The sequence below is a fragment of the Eublepharis macularius genome, chromosome 16, assembly GCF_028583425.1.
Source record: "Eublepharis macularius isolate TG4126 chromosome 16, MPM_Emac_v1.0, whole genome shotgun sequence".
NCBI lineage: Eukaryota > Metazoa > Chordata > Lepidosauria > Squamata > Eublepharidae > Eublepharis > Eublepharis macularius.
Window position 1 is genome coordinate 2105905 of NC_072805.1, and position 24994 is coordinate 2130898.

The 24994-nt window shown below is 48.7% G+C and overlaps 1 protein-coding gene across 1 annotated transcript in view; it reads left to right on the top strand.

Annotated features, from left to right (window-relative positions):
- The first annotated feature begins 996 nt into the window (after positions 1 to 996).
- PCLO (piccolo presynaptic cytomatrix protein) overlaps positions 997 to 24994 on the top strand; it is a 303767-nt gene continuing 279769 nt past the window's right edge. The window contains exons 1-2 of the mRNA XM_055000594.1: positions 997 to 1205; positions 10388 to 11465. Coding sequence (XP_054856569.1) covers positions 997 to 1205; positions 10388 to 11465 — 1287 coding nt within the window. The remainder of the gene's footprint in view (positions 1206 to 10387; positions 11466 to 24994) is intronic.

Genomic DNA, 24994 nt, shown 5'->3' on the forward strand with positions numbered 1-24994 from the left:
GTTTTAAAATAATTATCTGAAGACCTGGAAACTGATATAAACAGATTTACCTACATGGAAAAAAATAAGAATCTCATGACTGGGGAGAATTTCAGCAATCAAAATGAATGTGTCGCCATTTTTTTTTCAATTTCAAATGTTACATACATACATACATACACACATCTAGCCATCTATCTAGCTATAAGTATAGGAATATATTCCAAATATATTTACTGGAATGGCAAGAAACCAAGAATACTTCAAGATGAGAAAAAGGGAGGATGGTTAACAGTTCCAAATAAAAAAGATTATATTATCAAGTGGCCAAGGAAGCCAGGGCGCGCTTGCAAGGTCTCCAGCCCCAAATCAGGATGGAAAGAGAAGCGCGGCTGGGGCTGGGGCGACGCGCCAGGGCCGCACCTTGCAGCCCTTCATCTACTTCCCGTGCAGGATGCCTGGCGTAGTCGCCGCTCTCCTCGTATGGTTGTTATACGGGAAGCTACAACCATGCTAAGCGATGCCAACCCCGATTCCCCGGAGTTCGGGCTGCAGCCGGCGGCGCTGGAGGCGGAGGCCTGGCCCCGGGCCCGGCGCCCGCGAAGCCCCTTCCTTCCCTGGGGCTTGGGGGAAGACCGCGCGCCCCTCTCCCGGCACGGCTGCCCTTTGGCGCGCCCGAGGCGGAGCCTTGCGAGGCGCCCTTCAGCCCGCAGAGGAGGCGCGTCTGCCGCCCGGCCGAAGGGCTCCTGCTCCCGCGCGCCGCCCCGCCCGCCGTCCCTCCGGCCCCTCCGCGCCGCGGCCCTTTAAGCGCTGGCCGGGCGGGGCAGGCGAGGGGAGGCGCGCACGGAGGCGCATGCGCCGTGGGGCGCAGGCGGGGGAGAGCGGCTGAGGCGCGCGCGCGCGGGGGCCCTGGGCGCTCCCCTCCGTCTCTCTCTCTCGCTCTCTCGCTCGCGCGCGGGGAAGCGGCCGCCGGTGGGGCCGGAGCGGCGCGCCTGGCCGGGTCGGGCTGCCGGAGCCATGGGCAACGAGGCCAGCGTGGAGGGCGAGGCGGCGGCGGGCGCGGCGGACGGCGGGGCGCCGGGGCCGGCCTCCATCCCGGCCGGCGTGCGGGCGGACCTGAGCCAGCTCAGCCAGGAGGAGAGGCAGCAGATCGCCGCCGTCCTGTCCCGGGCGCAGCAAGGCGGCCCCGCCGGGGAGCCGCCCGCCATGCCAAGGCAGGCTGCGGGGCGCCGGCGGGGAGGGGAGGGCCGGGGAGGGGAGGGGGCTGGGCTCCGCCCCGCCGCGCGCGCACCCCGCCCCGCCGCGCCCCAGCCCGCGCCCGGCCGCGGAGGGCCCTGCTGGCCGGGCCGGGGGGCCGGGGCCGGGGCCGGGTCTGGGCAACCCCGAGGCCCGCCGGCCGTTCCGCAGCCTCCGCGCGGCCCCCGAGCCAAGATGGACGGCTGCGCGGCTGCCTGCCGGGCGAGGCCTCCCGCTGGGCGGCGTGCGGAGCGGCGGGGCCGCGGCCCTGTCCAGGGTGCTGAACGGGCTCCCGCCTGCAGCGCCGCGCGGATCGCCCGGCCTCGCCTGGCAGGAAGGCCGAGCGCGGCCGGCGACGGTGCGCCAGGAGGCCGCCTGTCCCTGCGCTCCTCGGGGCGCGTCGCCGGCGTCGCACGCGGGGCGCAGCAGCCCGGCCCGCGGCCCCGAGACCCCGCCACCGCCGAGGGTCGGCAACGCAAATCCCGCCGGGAAAGGGGGCCCGAGCTCTCGGCAGGGAGCGAGCGCGGCGCACCCGCGTCCATTTTGACGGCGCCCTCCGGCCCGCTTCGAAGGGGCTCTGGCCTCTTCCGCTGCGGCGCTGCCCGGGGGCTGCGTGCGGGGCCCAACTGCGCTGGCTGGGGCAGACCTGCAGGTTCCATCGTGCCCCCGCGTGGCCTGTGGTCAGACGGGTTGGGGGGCGGGGGGGGGGGCGGGAGCGCCAGCCATCTTGCCCTTCCCCTGGATGCCCATGACCAGCGCTTCGGGGCTGTGCGTCTGTTGCAGGCCCCGCTTGCCAGTGCCCACCAGCGATGCACTCCTGCCCCCCCCCCCTTCTTCAGCCCAGTGCATTTTAGAGACTCTGCACGGTAAAGCTGTTTACAATTTAGTATGCACAAAGATGGATGCGTCTCTGCATGTGCAGCACCCCTTTTAAATGCACAGAGCCCCCCCCCTGTGAACTTGACTCCCTCTGAAGATGCTCGCCATCTGATTCAGCCAATTTGCCCTGCTGTTGGTTGATTTATGTGGGACCCTGAACACACAGCGGCCACTGGAGATGAGGGAAGCAAAGCTCCAGAAGTTCCTGTCCACCTCCCCTTTAAGCTCCTTACATACTTCCTTGCAGTTTGTACAACTGTCACGCTGTTCAGGCTGGATCAGGGCTGGGGCTTCAGAACCAGGAAGTGGGAAATTTTCTGTGTACATCTTGTAACATATTAATAATTCACAATTTAAAAGATAGATTGTTTAAAAAATCACAGAAGTCCACAACTAGCCACTCCATCAATATAAAATAACCTCTAAATTGTTCTTAACACACACTTTTTTATCAAAGTCAGTGGGATTTTTAAAGGAGACGGCTTCATTTTAACAAATTACTTAGCATATAAAGATATGCAGTTTTTGTTGGCTTTGATGCAAGGCGGAGAAGTGTGTGTGTGTCTGTTTCTTCCTCTTGGCAACAAGGTGGAAAAAGCTTTTAATTAGATTGTTAGAATACATTGCAATTTCACTTATGTGTATTAATTTAAGAATGGCATGAATATTGCTATCTTCCCTTAAAAAAATTACCCAGTTCCTGAGCAGTGATAGTTTTTAGTTTAATAACAACCTGTTTGTTGTATCATTCATTATGTGAAAATGCACAGGCAGCTTCACTACCTGGCCAGGAAGGGGTGGGGGGTGGGGGGCTGTCAGTCATCTGCTCTTTCTCGCTTTGAACTTGTAATTTGCTCCCCTCTAAGGGTGCCCTCCCTGGCAGGCAGCCATAAAGCCTGTGTGGGAGAGAACTGCCCCGAGCATGCACAGAGTCCCACCTGTTGGACTGTGCTTGTGCCTTCCATGTGCTGGGTGCCATGCTTAGGACATTGTTAGAGCTCTCTTTACCTGGCTGCTGCCATCAGGTGCCCTGACTAAGCTGGTGAGGGGAAGTTGATGCTGGAAACCTCTCGGGTGGTGGCTCTGGGAGAGTTCAGCATTCAGGCAGAAATGACTTTTGTCAGCCTGCGCTCATGGCTTTATGGCTGCCTCATAAAGTTATCCAGATGAGACAATGTGCCATTTTCCACCAGGTCATTGGTGGAATCTCCGTCAGGTGATAAAAGCTTAAAAACTTAGAGTTTTAGCACCCTCCCAGAAGGGAGAACTGCTTCAGGCTCTTTACAAGATTCCCCAGTCCAACAGAACCTTGTTATTGTGGTTTACTGGCAAGTTAGGGTGAATGAAGTGGGTAGAGACGTGGCTTGAGAGTTGGTGAAATTGTTAGATCTCGTAAGTGATCATGCATTGGAACAGTTGACTAGAGGGGTGGTGATCCTGGACTTTGTTCTGAGTGACACGTGAGACTTGATATGAAATGGAGAGATTGTTCTACCAGTTGGGAACTGTGACCACGATGCTATTAACTTAGCAGTTATATCAATGGAAAGTTACCCCAGAAGCCCAAAACAATCTTTTTAAAAATTCCAATAAAGAGGACTATTTTAAAAAAATGAGGGAACTCATCAAAAGAAAGCTGACTTGAAGAATAAAAATAATCAGATCCCTCCAGCATATGTAGAAGATATTTAATATCATGCTAATTAAAGCCCAGACAGAATGCATACCACAGGTTAGAAAAGGTACCACCAAGTCCAACAGGTTACCAGTGTGGTTAACAAATGGAGTCAAGGAATCTGTAAAAGGCAGTAAGTTTGTGTACATTCTGGAAAAAAATGTAATCTGACAATAACACAAGCAAAAGGAAGTCTCAGAGTCCATATGGTGTATGCCCAAGAGTTCTTAAACAATGCAAATGTGAAATCAATCTTCTAAGCAATGTATGTTACTTGTTGCTAAAGCTAACCTCTGAACTGGAGGACTGGAAAGTAGCAAAGGTATCCACAGCAGATCCAGGAAATTACAATCCAGTTGGTCTCATGCCTGTTCCAGGTAAATTAGTAGAAACTATTTTATTGAAGATAGAATTATAAAGTTCACCAGGGAACAAAGCCTACTGAGAGAAAATCAGCATGGCTTCTACAGAGGATAGTCCTGCCCCATCAACCTCTTGGGGTTCTTGAAGAAAGTGAACTAATGTGCAGATAATGGTGACCAAGAAGACATGATATCCTTGGACTTCCAAAAGGCTTTTGACAGGGTGCCTCCACAGTCGTGGGATAAATGACAGGAGGCAGAAATTAGGAAAAAATTGACAGTTCTCTTGATGTATTTTATTTATTTAAAATATTTACATCTTTCCTTATGTCCTTAGACTAGCTAACAGTGTAGGGAATTAAGCAGTGAGTCCCACAAGAATACTGAAAATGGTGCTCTTTAATTTGTTCATAAATTGTTTCGAATTGGCAGTGAGCAATGTAGTGGGCAGATACCAGCAGTAGCGAAAACTACTGTGGATGATTAAGAAAGGGCTTGAAAATAAAACAGCCAGTATTGTGATGCTTCAGTATAGATCTAGTTGCTGGCCTCATTTGGAATATTGTATAGAGATCTGGTCTCCGTGTTTCAAAAATAAAAAGTGCAGAAGAGGGTAACCAAAATGGAGCACATTTTCTATAAGGAAATGCCAAAGTTTCTGGGGCTTTTCAGTTTAGAAAATAGATGACTAAAGGGAACATGGTGGTGGAGAAAGTGGAAATAATAATAAGAATAACAACAACAACAACAACAATCGATTTATATACTGCCCTTCAGGACAACTTAACACTCATTCAGAGTGGTTTAGAAAGTGTGTTGTTATTATCGTCACGACAATCACCCTGTGAGGTGGGTGGGACTGAGAGAGCTCTGAGAGAGCTGTGACTGACCCAAGGTCACCCAGCTGGCTTCAAGTGGAGGATGGGGAATCAAACCTGGGTCTCCAGATTAGAGACCCGCTCTCTTAACCACTACACCAAACTGGCTCTCAAGAAAGAAATGGAGGAAACAGAGAACGTTTCCTGCCAGAGATGATGGCACCCGATGGAGATGATGGGCAGTAGATTCAGGACAGACAAAAGGAGCCACTTCTTTACTCAGTGAGTGATTAAGTGGTGGATGTATTGATGGCCATGAGCTTTAGGAGTGACTTAAGCAGATCCATAGGGGAGAGGTCCTTCAGTTGCCACTAGCCATGGTGACTAAAGAGAACCTCCATATCCAGAGGTGTTATATCTTTTTTTTAAAATAGATTTTATTGGATGAGGTGATATAAAATAGTTGGTTAATACATACATCTTATCCAAATTAAACCTTTCTAAATAACAGAGGTGTTATATCTTTAAGTATCAGTGTTGGGAGGCAACATGAGGGAAAGCCTCCATGCCCCATTTTTCAGTCCTCCAGGACAACAAGTGTTTGGTCCCTGTGTGAAAGCGGATGTTGGACTATATCGATCCCTGGTCTGATCTGGTAGGGCTCTTCTTATGTTGAAGCAGACAGAACTCGCCACGGAATGCAGTTGCAGTGAAAGGCCTTCCAGTTTGCCTCAGTTGTTGCGTGTGGTCCCTTGGCTGGGAACACCTAGAAAGAAGCCTCTGTCCAGTGGTGGTTCAGCCCAATACTGTAATGCCTTTCCCCCCAGTTCTGGAAGTCTGTTCCTCAGCACGCGGGCAGCACGCAAACCTTTCTTTGAGGGTTCAGACCAACTTGGGTGCCACTTGTCTTGTTCAAGGCATCCGAAGTGTCTGCTTGTCAGAATTATGTGCATCGTTTCCGACTGATTTTTCTGATCAATGTGGGAAGGGTTCTTGGGGTCATGCCTCCATCTTCAAGCTAGATCTTTGCCCTTCCTAGCGGATAAAATCATACCAGAAAAAGTTAAAAGCTCTTGCCAAAGCTATTGGGGGAAGGTGCTGGCTCCCAAGTTCAGCTTGTGGCGCTGGTTTTACCTTTCAACTCCTCCGTACCCTCGGACTTCCTGCCTGAAGCATACTGTGCCTGCACCCACCCTTGCATCCGTGGCATGCCTTGCAGTGCAGCAGTTCCTTTATTGGGTTTCCCCTCCATAGTTGGCGTGCTGTGCCTCTGTACCTTCCCGGGCATTTTCCTATATTGGCCCAGAGTTGTGGAATGGATTGCCCAAGGTGATGTGAAAACCCCCCCAGCTTCTGGCCCACTGTAAGGGCTGCAAGACTGTTTGTTCCTCTTTGGGAGGTGGTTTTGTGTTGAGATATTGCTGCTTGCTGGCAGGTGACGAATATGATCTGCTTTCTCTGGACAGCTTTGTGTTTAGTTCTGTTCTTTGTTGTTCCAGTGTTTCAGCTCTACATGTAGTTGCAGAAGTCACCGTAACCGTCCTCCACTGATCATTCTGCCTGAGAGTGGGATGAGCCACAAGGATTTTGTATCCTGTCCCATTCCAGACTCCTCAGGGCAGACGGATACAGTGGGAGCATTCAGGGGATGGAGATGCTGGCCTGGCCATCTAGTCGTCGTCGTCGTCATCATCATCATCATCATCATCATCATCATCATAATTTATTACATTTCTAACCCGCCCTTCCCACAAGTGGGCTCAGGGCGAAGTGCAGCAGTTATAGAAATATAATACAAATATTAAAACAATTCACAAAGCAACAGTTCGTCATAAAATTGACAAACAGATAATAACTGTCCCAAGATGGGGTCAATTCCATCTGCTGGGAACTGGGGACCATCTGTTAGTCTCCAGTAGCACCGTCTGCTTCTGGCTTGTCCCACAGCTTTGATTTGAGAGGAGGGTGACAATAAGACCCCAGACCTGATCCCCTAAGCAAACAGGGAGTGGTTTGGGTTGAATCACCTGCAAAGTTGGCTTTCTGCTGTTGCCTGTGTGTATTACAGGAGAGGGGAGGAACGTTTAGCTTTTCCAGGGGCACAGAATTGTCTGTAAGCTACTGGGCTAAACTCAGAGTGGAGGAAGGTGCTGCTGCTGCGCAGATGTCACGGAAGTTTAAAGCGGCGGCCTGCATGGAGCCTGTGGTGCTGCTGGGAGAAGAGTGGGGCAAGCAGGGGCTTAATTTGGTGTCTCTTCTGCCGAGGGTTTGCCAGTTTCCTTGGCTTGTAAGAAACGGCGGGGGGCAATCTTCTGCGGCATGCAAGGGGTGCCGTGATTTGGCTAGTGCAGCTCAGCTGCAAGATGGTACTCGGTCCTCCTTGGAGATCTGCAGAGCCTTAATATCTGGGACAGGTCTTTATGTTGGTATATAGTCTGAAAAAATATAAGCATTATTAATAATAACAGGTGCAACTGTATGGCAGTCAGAATTGCTGTCTTATATTACCTGGCTTCATCTCTCTCAAAGCAACTTAAATGAATTATATAGTGATACCGTACAGTGCAACCCTATCTATACATGCTTACTCAGAAGTAAGTCCCATTGTGCTCAATGGGGCATACTCTCAAATAAGTCTATATAAGACAAGATTATCAGATAAGCCTTAGTAACACTCAAGCTGCATTAAACAGCTGTTTGTATCCAAGTTGTTCAGGATTTTTTATTCCAGTTTTATTTTCACTGATTAATCAAAGAAATCAGTGGTAACATTTCTATATTCCTGTGAAATTTAGCTGCTCAATAAACTGTGTGAATCCTACACATTTGAATGTAGGCAAGCATTAGGAACCAGGAACTAAAAGTGAGAACTAAAAGTTTAGTATCATTATAGACTAACTTGTTTTATGTGCAGACATAGAAGCTTTGGTACTTTGTGAGACTCGCCGAGAACTCCCTGGGGCTTTTCTCTCTTGCAATATATTTGTGTCTTAAAAGTTCTCTTACTAATGAAGGGACTGCTTGTGGAGCTAGTTTTATGAATCAGTACGTAAGCTAACCGTTTGACCCCCCCCCCTTTTGCATGGTGGTGGGAGTCGGGCTGGTCTTTTCCCTGGCCACGTTTCCAGATGCAAAGAAAGACTTCCTCTCGCCCAGAGACTTTTGTACGGAGAGAGCGTTTGTTAGAAATGTACAGATTCTAGACAGTCATTAACTCAGCCCAGTCTGGAGTGTCATTTTTAACACATCGGAAATATTTGAATTGATTTTTGAACATCAGAAATACTTGAATTGATTTTTGATTGATTGATTGATTCAATTTATAACCCGCTGTCCCCATGAATGGGCTCAGAATGTATAACATATTAAGAATTATAATAAAATTTGCTTTAAAGCTAGAAATAAACATTCAGTGATCCTGGGACCTGTTTATTCCTTGTTACCTAGAGGTTTCCTCCTTTTCCTTTTTAATTAATCTACAAAGCAGTATTTTTCTGCATACGGAGAAGCCTCTTTGAGACACGTAGCAACTCTGTTTCCTAGTTATCCCACCCTTGCTCAGCTCAGCTCCCTTGCTGCTATTTCATTTTATCCTCAGTGCTTCTGAACAGGTTCATGGCTCAGCGGAGGAAGAGCGACTGGCCTGAGTGAAGCCAGGGACCTTCATGGGGGGGGGGGAGTGTTGAACCCAGGGCTCCCCAGCAGGGTTGCCAACTCCAGGTTTGGAAGTTCCTGGAGATTTGGGGCCAGTGTCTGTGGACTCTACGGCATAACATACTTTGCTGCCGCTTGTTCCAGGGGAGCTGACCTCTGTTGTCGGGAGCTCAGTTGTGGTTCCGGGAGAACTCCAGGCCCTGCTCCCCCAGTCACAGTCTGACACACCGCGTTAATGCCGCACGTTATACCACTTCAGGCAGCCTGGTGGTTTGGCCGCTTTTCTTATTCTAGCAGGGGCCACTATGAGCTAGAACAAGGAATTCGGAAGTCTCCCTTCGCCCCTCACAGCTTCCTCCCTCAGGACTGACTACGTTTTTAGGGTCTTGAGTGAGCAGATTTCCCCTCCTTTTTCTTGACTTGCAGCGGCTCTTCAAGTTCCCTCCCCTCAGGAGTCTATTTAGTCCTCAACAGGTTGTTTTTGTGATTAATTGACAATGTCCTTTTTTCTCCAAGGGATTGCCCTCCCCCCGGGCTTTTCCCAACTACAGAAGGCCCGGCAGTTTGTTTATTTTGGGCTTGTTTGTTTTCTACCCCACTTTCCTCCCCATTGGGGACCCAGAGTGGCTTGCCTCCTCTCCACCATTTGATCCTTACAACAACCCTGAGAGGTAGGTCAGGCTGAGAGTCAGCCAGTGAGCTTCCATAGTAGGCCTGGCTGTGGACCCTGGAGAACTTAAACGTAACTCAGAGCCCAGTGGAGGTTCAGAGGGCGATTCTGCACTCAAGAGAGAAAAGTAAATTGTCTTTCCGCAACATCACGGTGGCATTCTACTGAACCGAGGAGGATTTCCTTCTGGCTTCGTCCCAGGAAGGCAGCGCCAGTTAAAGCTGTTTCTGCTACAACTAGAGGCATGTCCAAGTGCCCTTCAGTCACTGCTGGTGTCTGTGCTTGTCCGTCACGGGGACTTTTTAAATTAGTGTTTGGCCTGGGATTAGAGATTCAGCTGTCACAGACACCCATGGCTTTGGGGGCTCTTTTCTGCACCGTGGGGTTTCAAATGCCCTTCTGAATACACAGGCCTGTAGAAAGGAGACGCCAGTCAGGGCGATGTGCCTCTGTCACAACAAGCCTCTTGTCTTTGCTGCCTGCTGGGATGTGGAAATGGGAGGGGCCGTGACTTGCTCCTGTTAGGGGGTTGGGAGGCTCAGTGGGAAATGCCAGAAATCTCTGTTCCGTGGATCTAATTTTTGACAATGAAACGTGGCATGATTTGTGTTCTGTCCACTGAGGAGATGGAAAAATGTTGAGGATGTCTGCAGATTTGCTGGCAGCACCTAGTTGGCTTTTGTGTTCATTGGTGGACTGTTACGGAGCTCCCTTTTGGGCCTCTCTCAAGCACTGAATGACAACACAGCCACACATTGACTTGCCACCACGTGGGGAGGGAGCTTGGGCCGCCTCTGTGCCAATCACTGAGTTGTCAGCATGGGGCAAACACACACACAGAGGAAGTGTCCACGTATACGCTCTCTCAGTGTGGTCAGTAATGCTGTGTCCCCAAAGTTGGACCCTTCCTGTGCATGTCCACACCATGCGGATGATCTGGTGGCCACGGCAGGGAGGGCTTGTGCCCACTCTCCCCTTCCAGGTGGTAGGACAATGCATGAATGGGTCGTCTGTACAGAGCTCAGATCTTCAGAATGGCCAGGAATGGTCCAATATTCACTCTGTTTATCGCAGTATGAGACTGGCTAATTTATATCATCTTCTCTCCTGGCAGGCATCCTCCACTTGATAGCAGCCAGCAACCAAGACAGGCCGGCAAAGCCCCAGATCCTGGACCACCAACTCTGAGCAAAAGCCGGACCGTTGATACACTGAGAACAGAGCAGAGGGTGCCTGGGAGGAGTCCGTCAGCCACTAGTCTGCGGCAGTCTCAGTCAAGGACTGATTTCAAAGAGGATCCGAAGCCAAGCATGATGCCCAGCTTCCTCTCTGAGGCCAACCCATTTGGCGCCGTCACTTCAGTCGTCAACAAACTCAACCCATTTGATTTGATTTCTGACATGGATCCTGCCCCAGAAGGAGCCGCCAAAACCCCAAAGCCTGAGCAGCAGAAGGGACCCACCAAGCTACCCGTTCAACCGTCTCCAAAGCCAGCAGGCCTGCCCCAAGGGACGGCCGCACAGAAAATGGGACCTTACAAACAGCATCAGTCCCCTGGGGCGACTCAGCCAGCTCAGCCCCGAACTCCGGGCCAGCCAGCTGCTCCTCGGGCAGGTGAAACAAAAGAGCCGCAAGGGCCGCCGCAGTCGGTGCCTGTGAAGCCCGTGCAGAAGCAGAGCCCTGCAACGCCTTCCGGACCACGAGCAGCGACAGCAGAAGCGTCTCCTCTGCGACTGGGTGCTGCTCAGCCGTCCTCCCAGGCCCCTGCCCTCACAAAGCCAGCAGCCCCGCCAGGCAAACTGCCGTCTCAGCAGCCTGGTGGGCCGGCAAGAGCAGCAGAGCCCAGCAAACCATTGTCGCAACCCCCTGTAGGCCCTGCAAAGCCGCCTCCCCAGCCAGCCGCCTCTGCAGCCCCACCGGCGGAGCCAGCCGAGCCTGCAAAGCCCAAAGGATCCATAAAGCCCCCTGAGCCACCAGGGCTCAGGAAAGCTGCCCAGCAGCAACCAGTGGCTCTGGCTCCGCAGGCCGCCCTCCCTGCCGAGCGGGCCACAAAGAAGGTGTTCTGCCCTCTTTGCACCACCACCGAACTGCTGCTGCATCCTCCAGACAAGGCCAATTGCAGCACTTGCACTCAGTGTCAAACTGTAGTCTGCAGCTTGTGTGGGTTCAACCCGAATCCTCACATAACAGAGGTAAGTAAATGAAGGCCAAACATTTAAGTTTCTCTTGGGCAAGGTGAGAGGTGAGGTGTCTGCCGGGTGTCAGCTGGGCGAGTTCCCCTCCCGCAGGCATGGCGAAGGTTTCCCAGCAGGTGCTCCAGATCCCCTTTGCAGGGAGCCTGGAGAGGAGGCAGCCTGGGAAGGATGAAGGGAGACGTGCTGAGTTGCTCTCAGGTGAATGCTGATGCTGGTGGCCTGGGGGGGGACACGGTTTTTGCCTGAGGGGAAGGGAGGCGGTGCAGACCTCCTCTTCTCACCTGACCGGGCATTTCTGGGGGAGGGGCGGTGGCAGAGCTCCTGCTCGGCATGCAGAAGGTCCCAGATTTCAGTCCTCGGCATCTCCCGTTCAGAGGACCAGGCAGGAGGCGACGGGGAAGGCCCTCTTCTGCCTGGGACCCTGCAGTGCGGCTGCCACTCCCAGTTGACAGTCCTGATCTGACGGGACCAAGGCAGCTTCAGGCAGCTCCATATGTTTACGCTCAGTTTTTCTTGCCGTGGTTAAGAACTGGTTGGTATCTTGCGGGGGGGGGGGGGGAGGTGAGTTTACAAATCTCTGCCTTTCCCAGCTTAATACGTATGATGGTTTTAAAGCTTGGGGTTTGGCACCCTGTATGCTTCACGTGACGTTTATAGGCAGAATCGGCAAGTCCATCACAGTGCAGGGCCCTGCCAGCAAATGCCGCTGAGCCCTGAGAGCCGGGAGACGTCTGTCCAAGTGGCTGCGGCCCTTCCAGCAGCAGCCTCCGCAGCCTGTCAGAGCAGCTGCCTCAGTGCTTGGCCGGGTTCACTGAGTCGGAGCACCCTCTTTTCAGTGAGCGGCTTGCAGCTTCCCTTGCAGTAAGACTGGCGGAATCACTTCTGGCGTCGTTCTGGATGTTACAAAGGAAGCTCTTTTATGCAGCGCCTGTCACACGGGTTTCCCCTTATCCTCTGCAAGGCTTAGGCAAATGTTTAATTTGTTTGACGATTCTTCCCTTCCCCTTCTCCACAATGTCGTACCTTATCTGCACTTGCAGGAGCTGTTGCTGCAGTTCAGCTTGGGGAAGGGGTCAGGGACACAACACTCACACCACCCCTGTTCTGGCACTGGCGGCTTGGATTAAGGGCGGGGAAGGAGATGAGAGAGAGTGTGCCACCCCACCCCACCCCACCCCACGCACTCTTTCAGTTGGGTCGTTTATGCTGTTCTGTGAGCGAGAGACCGGGCCTGGCCGTTTGGGCTCACATGATATGTTGGCGATTCTGGCTTCACTGGAGGGAAGTGCCGCTGCTGTGTCCCAAGGGCAGCGCCCTGGTCTACTTACTCAGCCTGGCTGGATCCTGATTGACACACAGAACACTTGTTTTTACATGTTTATCGAGGCAGACAGGTGTGCAGTGGTGCCATGAGCCCACAGTGTGGGACAGGACCACTCTGTTGCCACAAACATGGTGCCGACGGCTTTGTGTTTCTTGACTTCGGTGTGCCTGTAGTCCAGTGTGCATGGCTTCGGGTAGCAGTGTGGTGCCTGAGAGGCAACTGTGCGCACAGGCCTTGTAAGCATGGCTTGCATGGTAATAATGGCTAGTTCCACAGAAGTTGTGTCTCTGACATACAAGCTTTGGAGGCACAAGACTTCTGCTGGGTAAATAGATGGTCCAGACAGGGTGGGAGTGGGGAGATGAGAGCTGGGGAGTGAACGCACTTTGTAGACACAGGGCTCTCTCAGTACAGCTGAAGGAGTCTTCTAGCATACACCGCCAATACCAACTCATATCAAGAATTAGTTACATCCCGTATGTGTTTGTTGTAATGGTAGTCATAATTACTGTGCTGTATTTATTAGGCCTATCTGATATCCATGAACTTTCTGGATGGGTTTTGATGCCAAACAGCCGTTATTTGTGTATCCACTGGCACCTTCGTTGACAAAAATTTTTCTGTCTTGTTAGTGACAGAACTAAAGAGTGTTGCATTGCATGAGGCTGTTCACACGGAACATTTGCTCTGCAGTTGAATTGGAGCAGCTGACCTTGGCATATGGGCAAGTGGAGCATATAAACAAGCCTACTTAATATGCAGCTCAAGGTAATTTCTGTTATTAGAGTTGCCAGCTCGCCTGGAGAAAAATGTCCTGTCCCTTTAATAGATATTATTTACCAGGTAACATTATTGACCTCCATGCCAAGTAAATCTTCCGCTGCCCATTTCTGCACGACAGGATGTTTCCCTCCAGGCCTGTTGGCAAGGCTGCCCGTGATTGCGGCAGCACTTTCCCCCTGCGTTGTAGTCATCACAGTCGCCACTGCTAGCCGCATGATGAGCTTGTTCGCATGTCACGTTGTCTTCATGGATGTATAACCTGGGATGGTCAGGACTAGACATGGGCACGGAAGAAAACAAAACAAAAACGAACCAGGAACCACGGAACTGGACCAGTTACGAACCAGTCCGTGGTTCGTGGGGTTTAAATGCCCCTTTCTGGCAGGGAAAGGGGCATTTAACAGTTTCAAGGGCCCTTTCCTGCCTTCCAAGTGGCAGGTCCCTTTAAACTATCAGCTGGCAGGCAGCAGGGGGGATCCCTGATAGTTTAAAGGGACCTGCCAAAAACGGCCTCCCTGCCCCTCAAATGGCTGCCGCGGCAGCCTTTTGAAGGGCAGGAAGGCCGTTTTCAGCCTCTTCCATCGCCCTGCAGGCCCCCAGGGTGGCGGAAGAGGCCGAAAACAACCTTCCTGCCCCTCCTGGGAGGAGAGAAAGGACTCTTCACTGTAGGATAAGGTAAGTGTGGGGCTGGGGCTGGGATGGGGGGTAGGGGGCTGGGGTTTGGGCAGTTTAAAGGGCCCTGCCATGGCAGGTCCCTTTAAACTATCAGCTGGCAGGCGGCAGGGGTGGGATCCTTAAAGGGGCAGTTTGAATGGCCATTTCCCTGGGGAAATGGCCATTTAAACTGCCCCTGTAAATACAACCCAACGAACCAGCACGGAAAGGAGCTTCCATGAACCCTGGTTTGCGAACCCTGAACCGGCCTGGTTCATGGGGGTTTTGGGGTCATATTTAGGTTCGTGCCCATCTCTAGTCAGGATGACTCGTATGTAGAACGTTTGCTGTGAGGTCTGGCATATACCGTTCCTTGCTGTTGTGTTGGAACATGCAGTGTCCAGGATCCCAGAGGCAAAGCCTCTGCAGGGAAGGCCGGGCAGAGGGGGGCGAGGGGACCTTCTTCCTTCGGCTCGATGGCATTTTCTTGTTTGGCCCCGGAATGCCACTCTCTGGCTTGCTTCGTGCCGCTTCTCACTTCCGTCGTCTTTCTGCCTGCCATGTAGTTAGGCCGCTCTCATGCACACGCACACGCACACACACACTCTGAAAGAGTCCAGTAGCACCTTTAAGACTAACCAATTTTATTGTAGCATAAGCTTTCGAGAATCAAGTTCTCTTCGTCAGATACATGATCCGAACTGGTCAAATACAGAAGAGGAGGGGAGAGAGGGGAGAAAGAAGGGGACATATATCACAAGAGGACAGGATGCAATTAGCTTGGAGGCAATCAAAACATTCCTTTGCTAGTAAATGTAAACATCTCCTTTTGGTGTGGAGTCAGTTTGCCGTATTAGTTTGTAGCAGTGAAAGTATCCAATTCCTATGTAGTATAAGCCTTCGATAACCACAGCTCTCCCTGCCAGCTGCATCTGACAAAGAGAACTGTGGTCCCCGAAAGCCCACACCAGGCGTCACTGGGCTCCCCCAGACCACGCCTCTGTAAAGGGAATCTGTTACCTGTGATAATGTGATAACCATTCATAGTCTCTATTCAGTCCCAGCTTGACAGAGTCTTAAAGGTGCTACTGGACTCTTTTTGATTTTGCTACTACAGACTAACACGGCTAACTCCTCTGGATCTACACACACTCTGACACGCTTTCTCTCCTAATGTTAGTTCCTAAAAATAAACTGCTTTGTTTTATTTAATTGTTCTGCTTCTCTGTGCACTAAACAGCCACTCTGCTGACAAACAGTGTGTATGAATTCAGAGATAATGAGGAACTGGTCCTGGCGTAGCAGGGCTGGGCAGCTGTAAAAACATTGCAGTGGGGAACGTGAGCCTGGGCTGTACCACTTCAGAATGCCGAGAGACGTGTGGGACTGAAATCTGTCCCTCTAGATCCACCCACTTGTTGTCAGGGAAACGTCGTCCGTCCGAGAGATTTATTTGTATTTCCTTTAAGACATTTCTAGGCCACTTTTAATGTTCAGCCCAAGGTGACAAACATTAAACATTTCAACATTAATAATATTTAAAATAAAATATATACAATAATTCAATAAAAATATAAACAGACATAACATTAAAAACCCAAGGGGAGGCCAATAGCAATTATTTAGAAGTCTAAACCAGCTTAGCTTCTTTATGAGCCTTTAGACCATTCTCACTTGCAGGAGGGGGAAATGTCTAACTTGGCGCGGGATGCTTCCTATTGCCATGTGGAGGTACGGCCATTTTCTGAATTCCTGTCTCGAATCGATGCAGGGATAGATCACCGCTTGCAAACACAGACTATAAAGCTCTGCTGCTGTGTGCTCCCGTAGGCTTCAGCCTTCTTGGGTTCTCCTTTCCTTCTTCAGCTGACCCCCTCTGCTCTCTCCCTTCTCCTCCTTTCCTGGTGAGTGGGCTAAAAAAGTCTGGGCCTTTCCCCCAGTCTAGCTGTGGCAGTAGGTGCCATGCCTTCCCTGAGACCACAGAGAGTCGGTGCAGTGAGCCCCAGGCTTCAGGAAAGGTGGTCTCCTGGGTGGAGAAAGAACTTTGCCGCTGCAGTAATAGTAATAACTGAATATATTGATTGGAATTTTGTTTTACAACTAAACAGAATCCTTATTCTGCCCAGCAGAGAGCCAGTGCGGTGAAGGGTTTAGAGCATCAGACGGCGTCTTGGAGACTCGGGTTCAAATTTCCGCTCTGTCATGCTGGCTTGCCTTGGGCTAGTCACACAGTGTCAGCCTAACCTACCTTACAGGGTTGTTATGAGAATAAAGTGCAGGAGAGGACAATGACGTAAGCTTCTTCAGGTCTTCAGTGGAAAGAAAGGTGGTATATAAATGAAGTAAATAATAAATGAGATATTTGATATTAAATATGGCTCTAGTTCTATTTTTTTTAAAAAGATTTTATCATAGGTATGGGTTTCGGGTCCCTGCTTTGAGAGATGCAATGCCTGCATTTTACAGGAATCATTCACTGAGGCCGCTTGCATGGTTTTGAACTCCAATGTTATATCCTTTAATTACCCACAATTTGCTCAATTTTCAATTTAATATTTACCAGTCAAATTTATAGCTGATCCCCTTTAGCTTTAACCCACCACACAACTCGCAGTAACAACCGTTTTTGCTTTTTGATAATTCTGGGCATTTAGTCATTCGTTAATTGTCTTCACCACTGTTCTTGCATATGTACAGAAAACAAAGCAAACTGAAAGCTCTTATTCAAATTTGTGTTGAAATTCACTTTATCAACTTGTCTTAAATCAGTCTACCTTTTTAGGCTGTGCATAACTCTGGCTTTCCATTGATCTTTATCTCAGATCTAATGGGTTGTATAACATATTGTTTATTTAAAATATGAATGATGCATGCATCTTTCAGAATCACAGAATCACAGAGTTGGAAGGGGCCATACAGACCTTCTAGTCCAACCCCCTGCCCAATGCAGGATGAGCCTAAAGCATCCCTGACAAATATTCATCCAGCCTCTTCTTGAAAACTGCCAGTGAACGGGAGCTCACCACCTCTCTAGGCAGCTGATTTCACCTTTGAACTACTCTGACTGGGAAAAAGTTCTTCCTAATATCCAGACAGTACTTTCTGCATGTAATTTAAGCCTGTTGCATCAAGTCCTATCCTCTGCTGCCAACTGGAACAGCTCCTTGCCCTCCTCCAAATGACAGCCTTTCAAATATTTTAAGAGAGCAATCATGTCCCCCCCCTCAATCTTCTCCAAACTAAACGTTCCCAAGGCCCTCAGCCTTTCCTCATAAGGCTCAGTCTCCAGACCCCTCATCATCCTCGCCACTCTCTTCTGCGTCCTCTCGATTTTGTCCACATCCTTTTTGTATTGAGGCCTCCAGAACTGCACACAGTACTCCAGGTGCAGCCTGACCAAGGCAGTATAGAGAGGGACTATGACCTCCTGTGATTTCGATGCATTGGCCTTTTTGATACAACCCAAGACTGAGTTTGCCTTTTTTGCCACCGCATCACACTGACTGCTCATATTTAGTTTACAGTCCACTCTTACTCCAAGATCTCTTTCGCATACACTACTACCCAGAAGTGTATCCCTCATCCTGTATTTGTGCTTCACATTTTTGTGGCCCAGATGTAATACTGTGCACTTACCTATGTTGAATTGCATCCTGTTCACAACCGCCCAGTATCCAGGTCTTACTGAATTTTAACTCTATCATTTAATGAGTAGCCCGTTTACCCCTTCATCCAGATCATTGATAAAAATATTGAAAAGTACCGGGCCAAAAACCGAGCCCTGTGGCACCCCACTGGACACCTCCCTCCAATCTGATGAAATACCATTGACCACCACTCTTTGAGTGCGATCCTCTAACCATTTCTCTATCCACTGAACTGTCCTATAGTCCAGTCCACAGTTTTCCAGTTTACTCATTAGAATGTAATGGGGACCCATGTCTTTCTCTGTATATGTGAAACAATTGCAAACAAACACAAAATGGCATTATAGTATCATGCCTGTGGGCAGGGCTTTTATTCAGGGGGAACGCAGTAGAACGGAGTTCCGCCACCTCTTGAAAATACTCAGCAGTAGTGCTCAAAAATAATATTATTTCAAAGAAACCCGTGTGTCTCTTCTTCATTTCCCTCTTGAGAGTTCCCAGACCCCCCACCCCCTCTGCCTGTGGGCTTTCTGAATGTTTTGATAAGATCCCTGGACTTGGGATGCCAGAATCGTTCTTTGCCCTGTTATCAGTCCCTTCGTGACAAATAAGTTCAAGGATCTGTTCTGCCATATTACTTTGTCTTAACCTCCCAAAAGCTGATGAACCCATGGTTCAGTCTTCATATTTCTTACCCTCATGTTTTGAGAATAATAATGGATTATCTTTTAAAATTGTATATGAGTAGCTTTTGTTTGATGATGTTTTTGTTAAGTTCAAGTAGTATTTTAAAGCAGGCTGTGTTTTAAAAAGTTAGGACAGTTGAAATTTTAAATACTCTTGATTTACATTTTTAAAATCCGATTAAATTTTCTAAACAATCTTTCTTTAAAAAACATCATTAATTTTATTATTCACGTTACAACCATAGAATAGTTTATAACAGGGCTTTTTTTTCTGGGAAAAGAGGTGGTGGAACTCAGTGGGTTGCCCTCGGAGAAAATGGTCACATGGCTGGTGGCCCCGCCCCCTGATCTCCAGACAGAGGGGAGTTTAGATTGCCCTCCGTGCCACCGAGCAGTGCGGAGGGCAATCTAAACTCCCCTCTGTCTGGAGATCGGGGGGCGGGGCCACCAGCCATGTGACCATTTTCAAGAGGTTCCGGAACTCTGTTCCACCGCGTTCCTGCTGAAAAAAAGCCCTGCTTTATAATGTTCTGCTAAGACTTGTCAGTTTATGTACATGGACACATCAGTAAAAATACAGAAACAAAAATTCAGAAATTGCAATTGCAAACTGAAGATTTTAAATGACACTTTATGTAATTCAATTTAATTTGAAAACATCTGGGAGGTATGAAAGAAAACAGTGACCATTATACCTATCATGTTAGCTATTATTTAATTCTGAGAGGAATACAAGGCCTCTTTCAACATATTCCATTTGGGATTATTTCTTTCTAGACAGGCATCTTGCTTTATAAGGGAATGCAACATGGTAAAGCTAAAAGGGACACTGTCGTTTCAAGAGTGCTTGATTGCATACATATGTAGGAGGCAATCTGAACTGCATATTATTCCATGCATAAATACAGATATGCTCTCTAGCATACATCTGTCGAAGTGTAATGCTGAGGTTTCTAGTTCTCCTCGGCTGCGTAGTCTAGCTCTCCTTTTCACTTGCTTCCAGACTGGTTTATTGGGGTATATCAGACATTCCTTTGCAGTCAGGCTTGCTCTGACATGGGAGAAGCCTGTGAAAACATCCTGCTGGCTCTTGGGGGTGGGGTGATTCATGGATCCATTTCCTTTCCCATCTAAGGCTGTATGTGAGACTTGCACAAAACTCTGGGGCAGGGAACGTGGTTTTATTTGTGTATGAAACAGTGTTTCCAGCTGCAGTTCCATGCAGAAGGTCTAGATCCATGTACGTGTTGGGGGGTGGGGGCTTCACCCACCCCTGGGTCCCTTGCCATCCTTGCCCCCCCTCCCCAGTTCAACAGTCTGTTTTGATAGGATGTCTGTGCAGTCTGCTCTCAAGTTTTGCAGGACTCTTGCATCCACCGAGGACCACTTTTCAGCATACATTCTGAAAACTTGACTGTGGTCAAATCCTGGTGGTGGAGAGTGCCCTCAAGTTATAGCTGACTTATGGCAGCCCCTGGAGGGGTTTTCATGGCAAGAGACTAACAGAGGTGGTTTGCCATTGCCTGCCTTTGTCTTCGTTCGTGGTCTCCCGTCCAATTACTAACCAAGACCAATCCTGCTTAGCTTCTGGCGAGATCAGGCTCACATGGGCTATCCAGGTCAGGGTGCTGTAAAATCCTGGCACTGCCTTTTTCCTAAGTAGTGTACAGGAGATAAGGACAGGCCACTTGGAAAGTCAATCACATCATGGGAAGAGTCAGGAACACTTCTGTGAAATCCAACTAGCCCGGCCTTCTGTTTCACACAGTGGCCAAACGGATGTTCCCACAAGGCCCACAAATGGAGCACAGAGGTTCAGGTTTTCCTGAGATGTTGCGTCCTAGCATTGGTGTACACAGGGCTTTTTTTCTGGGAAAAGAGGTGGTGGAACTCAGAGGGTTGCCCTCGGAGAAAATGGTCACATGGCTGGTGGCCCCGCCCCCTGATCTCCAGACAGAGGGGAGTTTAGATTGCCCTCTGTGCCGCTCAGTGGCGCAGAGGGCAATCTCAACTCCCCTCTGTCTGGAGAACAAGGGGCGGGGCCACCAGCCATGTGACCATTTTCAAGAGGTTCCAGAACTCTGTTCCACCACGTTCCTGCTGAAAAAAAGCCCTGGGTGTACAGAAGTGCCATTGTATGGATGTTCCCTTTTTGCTAGTTTATACTGGCCCCAAAAAAACGCCCGGGCCTTGTGTCTGTGACCCAACTTCTTTTTTTTTTTTTGAATTTTTTTTTATTTTTAATATCTAACATAAAAAACTACAAAAGACTACAAAAATATAAAGGGGAGAGAGGGAAAAAAAGGGAAGGGGGGACTGGGAAAAGGGGGAGGGCAACACATAAACAACAAACGCTACACTACATGTCTTGTATTCCCTTCGTGCTGTAATTTTTCTTAAAAGTTAACTTTCTAATATGCTATCAGATTGGTAGATTTTATACAATACAAACTATATTCAGGATCAGGCTTTCTTCCCCCCCCCCCCCCCTGCGTCTCGGTCTTAGTTCTCTCTGCGCAGCTGGGGTAGCTGCGCCCGCTCTCTCCTCCCCCCCACTTTCCCCTTCAGATTTTGAACTTTCTTCCTGCTGAAACTCCTGATGGTTGAGCAAAAAGTCTGTCAGCTGCGTTTCTGATGTAATCTTGTAAGTTTGATCCTTATATCTAAACCAGACGCCTTCTGGAAACAACCATTTATATTTTACATCACATTTCCTCAAGAAAGCCGCAAGTTCTTTATACTTGAATCTTCTTTTACGAGCCAAAAATGGAACATCGTTCAATATTTTAACCTTGTTGCCCAAATAATCCAAGTCCACATTATACGAATTATATAAAATGGTGTCCCGAGTCTTCTTAAATGAAAAGTCAATAATAATCTCGCGAGGCAGCTGACGCTTCATTACATACTTTGAAGATGTCCGCTGGACTTCCAAAATATCGCTTTTTAACTCTTCTTTAGTTGCCTTTGCGAATGGCGCCAAAAGTCCAGACACCAGATCTTTCAAATTTTCACTTTGCTCCTCTTTTACATTCTGAAGATGCAGTACCGTTTGGGCACGGTCCACTTGCAATCCTATTATTTGATTCTCCAAAAGCTTCACTTCCTTACTTGTTGCTTTCATGAGTACTGCGTTCTCATGTGCAGACTGCTCTGCTCCGGTCGCTGTTTCTTTAATGGTTTTCACTTCGCTTTCCACTGAATCAACCATTTGCCCCATTTCATTCAGTTTCGCTACAAAAGGCTGCACAGCATCAAGGACTGCTCGTCTCACCATCTCTTCCAAAGTTTCCCCCTTCCCCTGTAACATCGCCATCACCGATTTACTTATTGCTGGGCTCTGCTTTCTCGTCGCCATCTTGGGGGGGGGGGGGCGCCAACTAAGTTCTGAAACTCCGTGAAGGGGAAGAAATCCCCGCCTTCTTAGCTTCAACTCCCACCAATCCTTCGCATACGCTTAGAAGTCAGAAGGGATTCGCTTACTTACAGGTTTTCACCTTAAATCTGCTTATTGCCGTTCTCCATGGCCCAGCAGCACACGCGGTGCTGCGCAAGTCTGCCGGCCTCCGTTGGAGCAAATGGGCAATTTACCCCCTGCATTGCTTCCAGAGGGTTCTTCCCGCGGCGCCCCGGATGCAGACTCCCTCACTGGGAGTCCTGGGGGTTAACCCTCGCGGGTCAACTGCCCGGTCAGGCTGCTCAGACGTTTCCTCCCAGACCTGCGGAGAGGAGTGTCCTACATGGCCGGGAAAACGAAACCGAATCTCGTGTCTGTGACCCAACTTCAATGGATGCACATGAGTGCTAGTATTATGGGAGAAGGAGAAAAGGTTCTCACTATTTACTTTGTCTGTCTTAAGCATAATTTTGTATTTATAAGCTTCTGTAACACGCCCCTTGGTTGTATTTTTTCAAAACTGAAAACCCCTAAACTCTTCAGTCTTTTTTTACAGGTAAGCTACTCCAAACCATTAGTCGTCTTGGTTGCCCTCTTTTGCACTTTCCCCAGCTCTGCCTCCCTGCCAAGCCCACTTCCTGGCTCCTTTGCCCTACTCCCAAGTAGGATTTTACTCATTTATTAGCAATGAATTCCTTTTTCTTTTCTTTTTTTTGCTCCTTGGTTCCCCCCAGTGCCTGGACGTGACTCTTGCCCCCTCTCCACAGTTTTGCTGTTGCTTCTCTGAAGGTTTCTCCTTTGCACTCCACCCTGACATAGCAGAATTTAGTAGGTGTGCTGCCACCTTTGACTGCCAGAAAGGAGCAATATCAAAGACTCCTTGAAGATGCTGTGCAGAGTCAGTTCTTAGACCTGAGATGCAGCGGGTGCCTCAGAAACATGGTAGAGCAGGAAGAATCAGTGATATGTGGTCATCTCTGGGTATAAATCCTATCATAGGCAGAACAGGGAGGGGTGTGTTGGGGAGGTGTTACATTATATATCAAAGAGAATATGTGTGTGCGCGTTATGTGCTGTCAAGATGGTTCCAACTTGGCTGTTCTATGAATGAAATGCCTCCAAAATACAAAAGCCTCTAAGTATGATAGCCTCACTTTTGTTATTTTATCTTCTAGGGAGAATTCAGGCTTGATTTCATCTAGAACTCATTTATTTGTCTTTTTGTCCATCCATGGTATCCATAAAAATCTTCTCCCACACCACATTTCAAATGAATCCGTTTTCTTTCTGTCAGCTTTCTTCACTGTCCAGCTTCTACATCCATACATATTAATGGGGAATACCATAGTGTGGATTATCTTGATCTTGGGCCCAGCAACACATCCTTGTCCTTAAGGATCTTTTCTAATTCCTTCATGGCTGCCCTTCCATGTCTCAATCTCCGTCTGATTTCTTGGCTGCAGTCTCCTCTTTTGCTGATGAAATAGCAAATCTTTAACAATTTCAATTTCCTTATTGGCAGCCTTAAAATTGTTTAATTTCTTCGTAGTCATTACTTTTGTCTTCTTGATCTTCACCTGTAAACCCGCCATGGCACTTTCTCCTTTAACCATTTTCAGTAGCTGTTCCAAGTCTTCACTATTTTCTGCCTCTAAGGTGGTGTCATCTGTGTATCTCAAATCGTTAATGTTGCTTCCATCAATTTTCACTCCACCTTCTAAAGCTAATCCAACTTTCCTTATGATATGTTCTGCATATAGGTTGAACGCAGAGAAAGAGAGTATACATCCTTGTCTGACACCAATTGGAAATCATTCTGTTTCCCTATATTCTGTCCTGACAGTAGCCTCTTGCCCAGAGTACAAGTTGCACATCAGAACAATCAGATGTTGTGGCATACCTATTTCTTTAATATCATCCACAGTTTTTCATGATCCACACAATCAAAAGCTTTGCTGTAATCTAAAAAACAGGCTTATTTTCTTCTTCAATTGACTGGTATGCTCCATTAGCTGTTGTAAATTTGCAATATGATCTGTAGTGCCTCTTCCTTTATGAATCCAGCTTGAACATCTGGCATTTCTTGTTCCATATATGGTTAGAGTCTTTGTTCTAGAATTTTGAGCGTCACTTTTCTTGCATGGGAAATTAATGCAATGGTCCAATAGTTGCGGTAGTCTTTGGCATCCCCTTTATTTGGAATTAGAATGTAGACTGGGCATTTCCAGTCTGTGGCTGTTGTTTTGTTTTCCGTATTTGTTCACATATTCTTGTCAAGGATTTGATGGAGCCAGCTTCTGTAGCTTGAAATAGCCCTATTGGTACACCATCCACTCCTGGTGATTTGTTTCTCCTATTCCTTTGAATTAAGCTTTTGTTTCCATTTCTAAGATTGCAGGCTCTTTGGCAAAATATTCTTCTTTGAAGGCATCTGTGGGGTCCTACAAGGGAGGGCATCAGAAAATAAAGGTACACAGCAACTGATTAGAGCAGAAATTAGCAGTTGTGGTGAGATAAGAATCCTAAGTCTCTGTTCGGCCCTAGGAGGGGAGGGGGGGTTCCATTGTTCTGAATTGGTGAATGAACTCCATTGCAGCAATCTTATGTTGTGATCTCTCCTTAAAGTTTCCCTGTTTGAGGACAGCCACAGCAGTGGAATGTCCTGGAATATTAAAAGGTTCTCCCGCTAGTTTTTGGGTGTTGTGATTTCTAATGTCAGAATGCTCTAATGTTCTAATGTCACATACAGCTAGGGATGCCATTCCCCCACTGGGGGCAGGGGATCTCCTGCTCCCACCATCACCCCCCCACTTCTACCCCCCAGCCAGCGGGGGAGGAAAGGTGGGGGAATGCTGCTCCAGACGTGCTCTCAGGGTGGTGCAGCAACGTCACTTCCAGGAGTGACATCACTGCGTCACCCCTGAGTTCTCCTGTGCTTCTCAGCTGGACGATTTTAGAAACTATTTAAAACCATGCTAATTATTAAAACCACACTTACTGAACCCAGATAGAATACATTTCCCAGATTAGGAAAG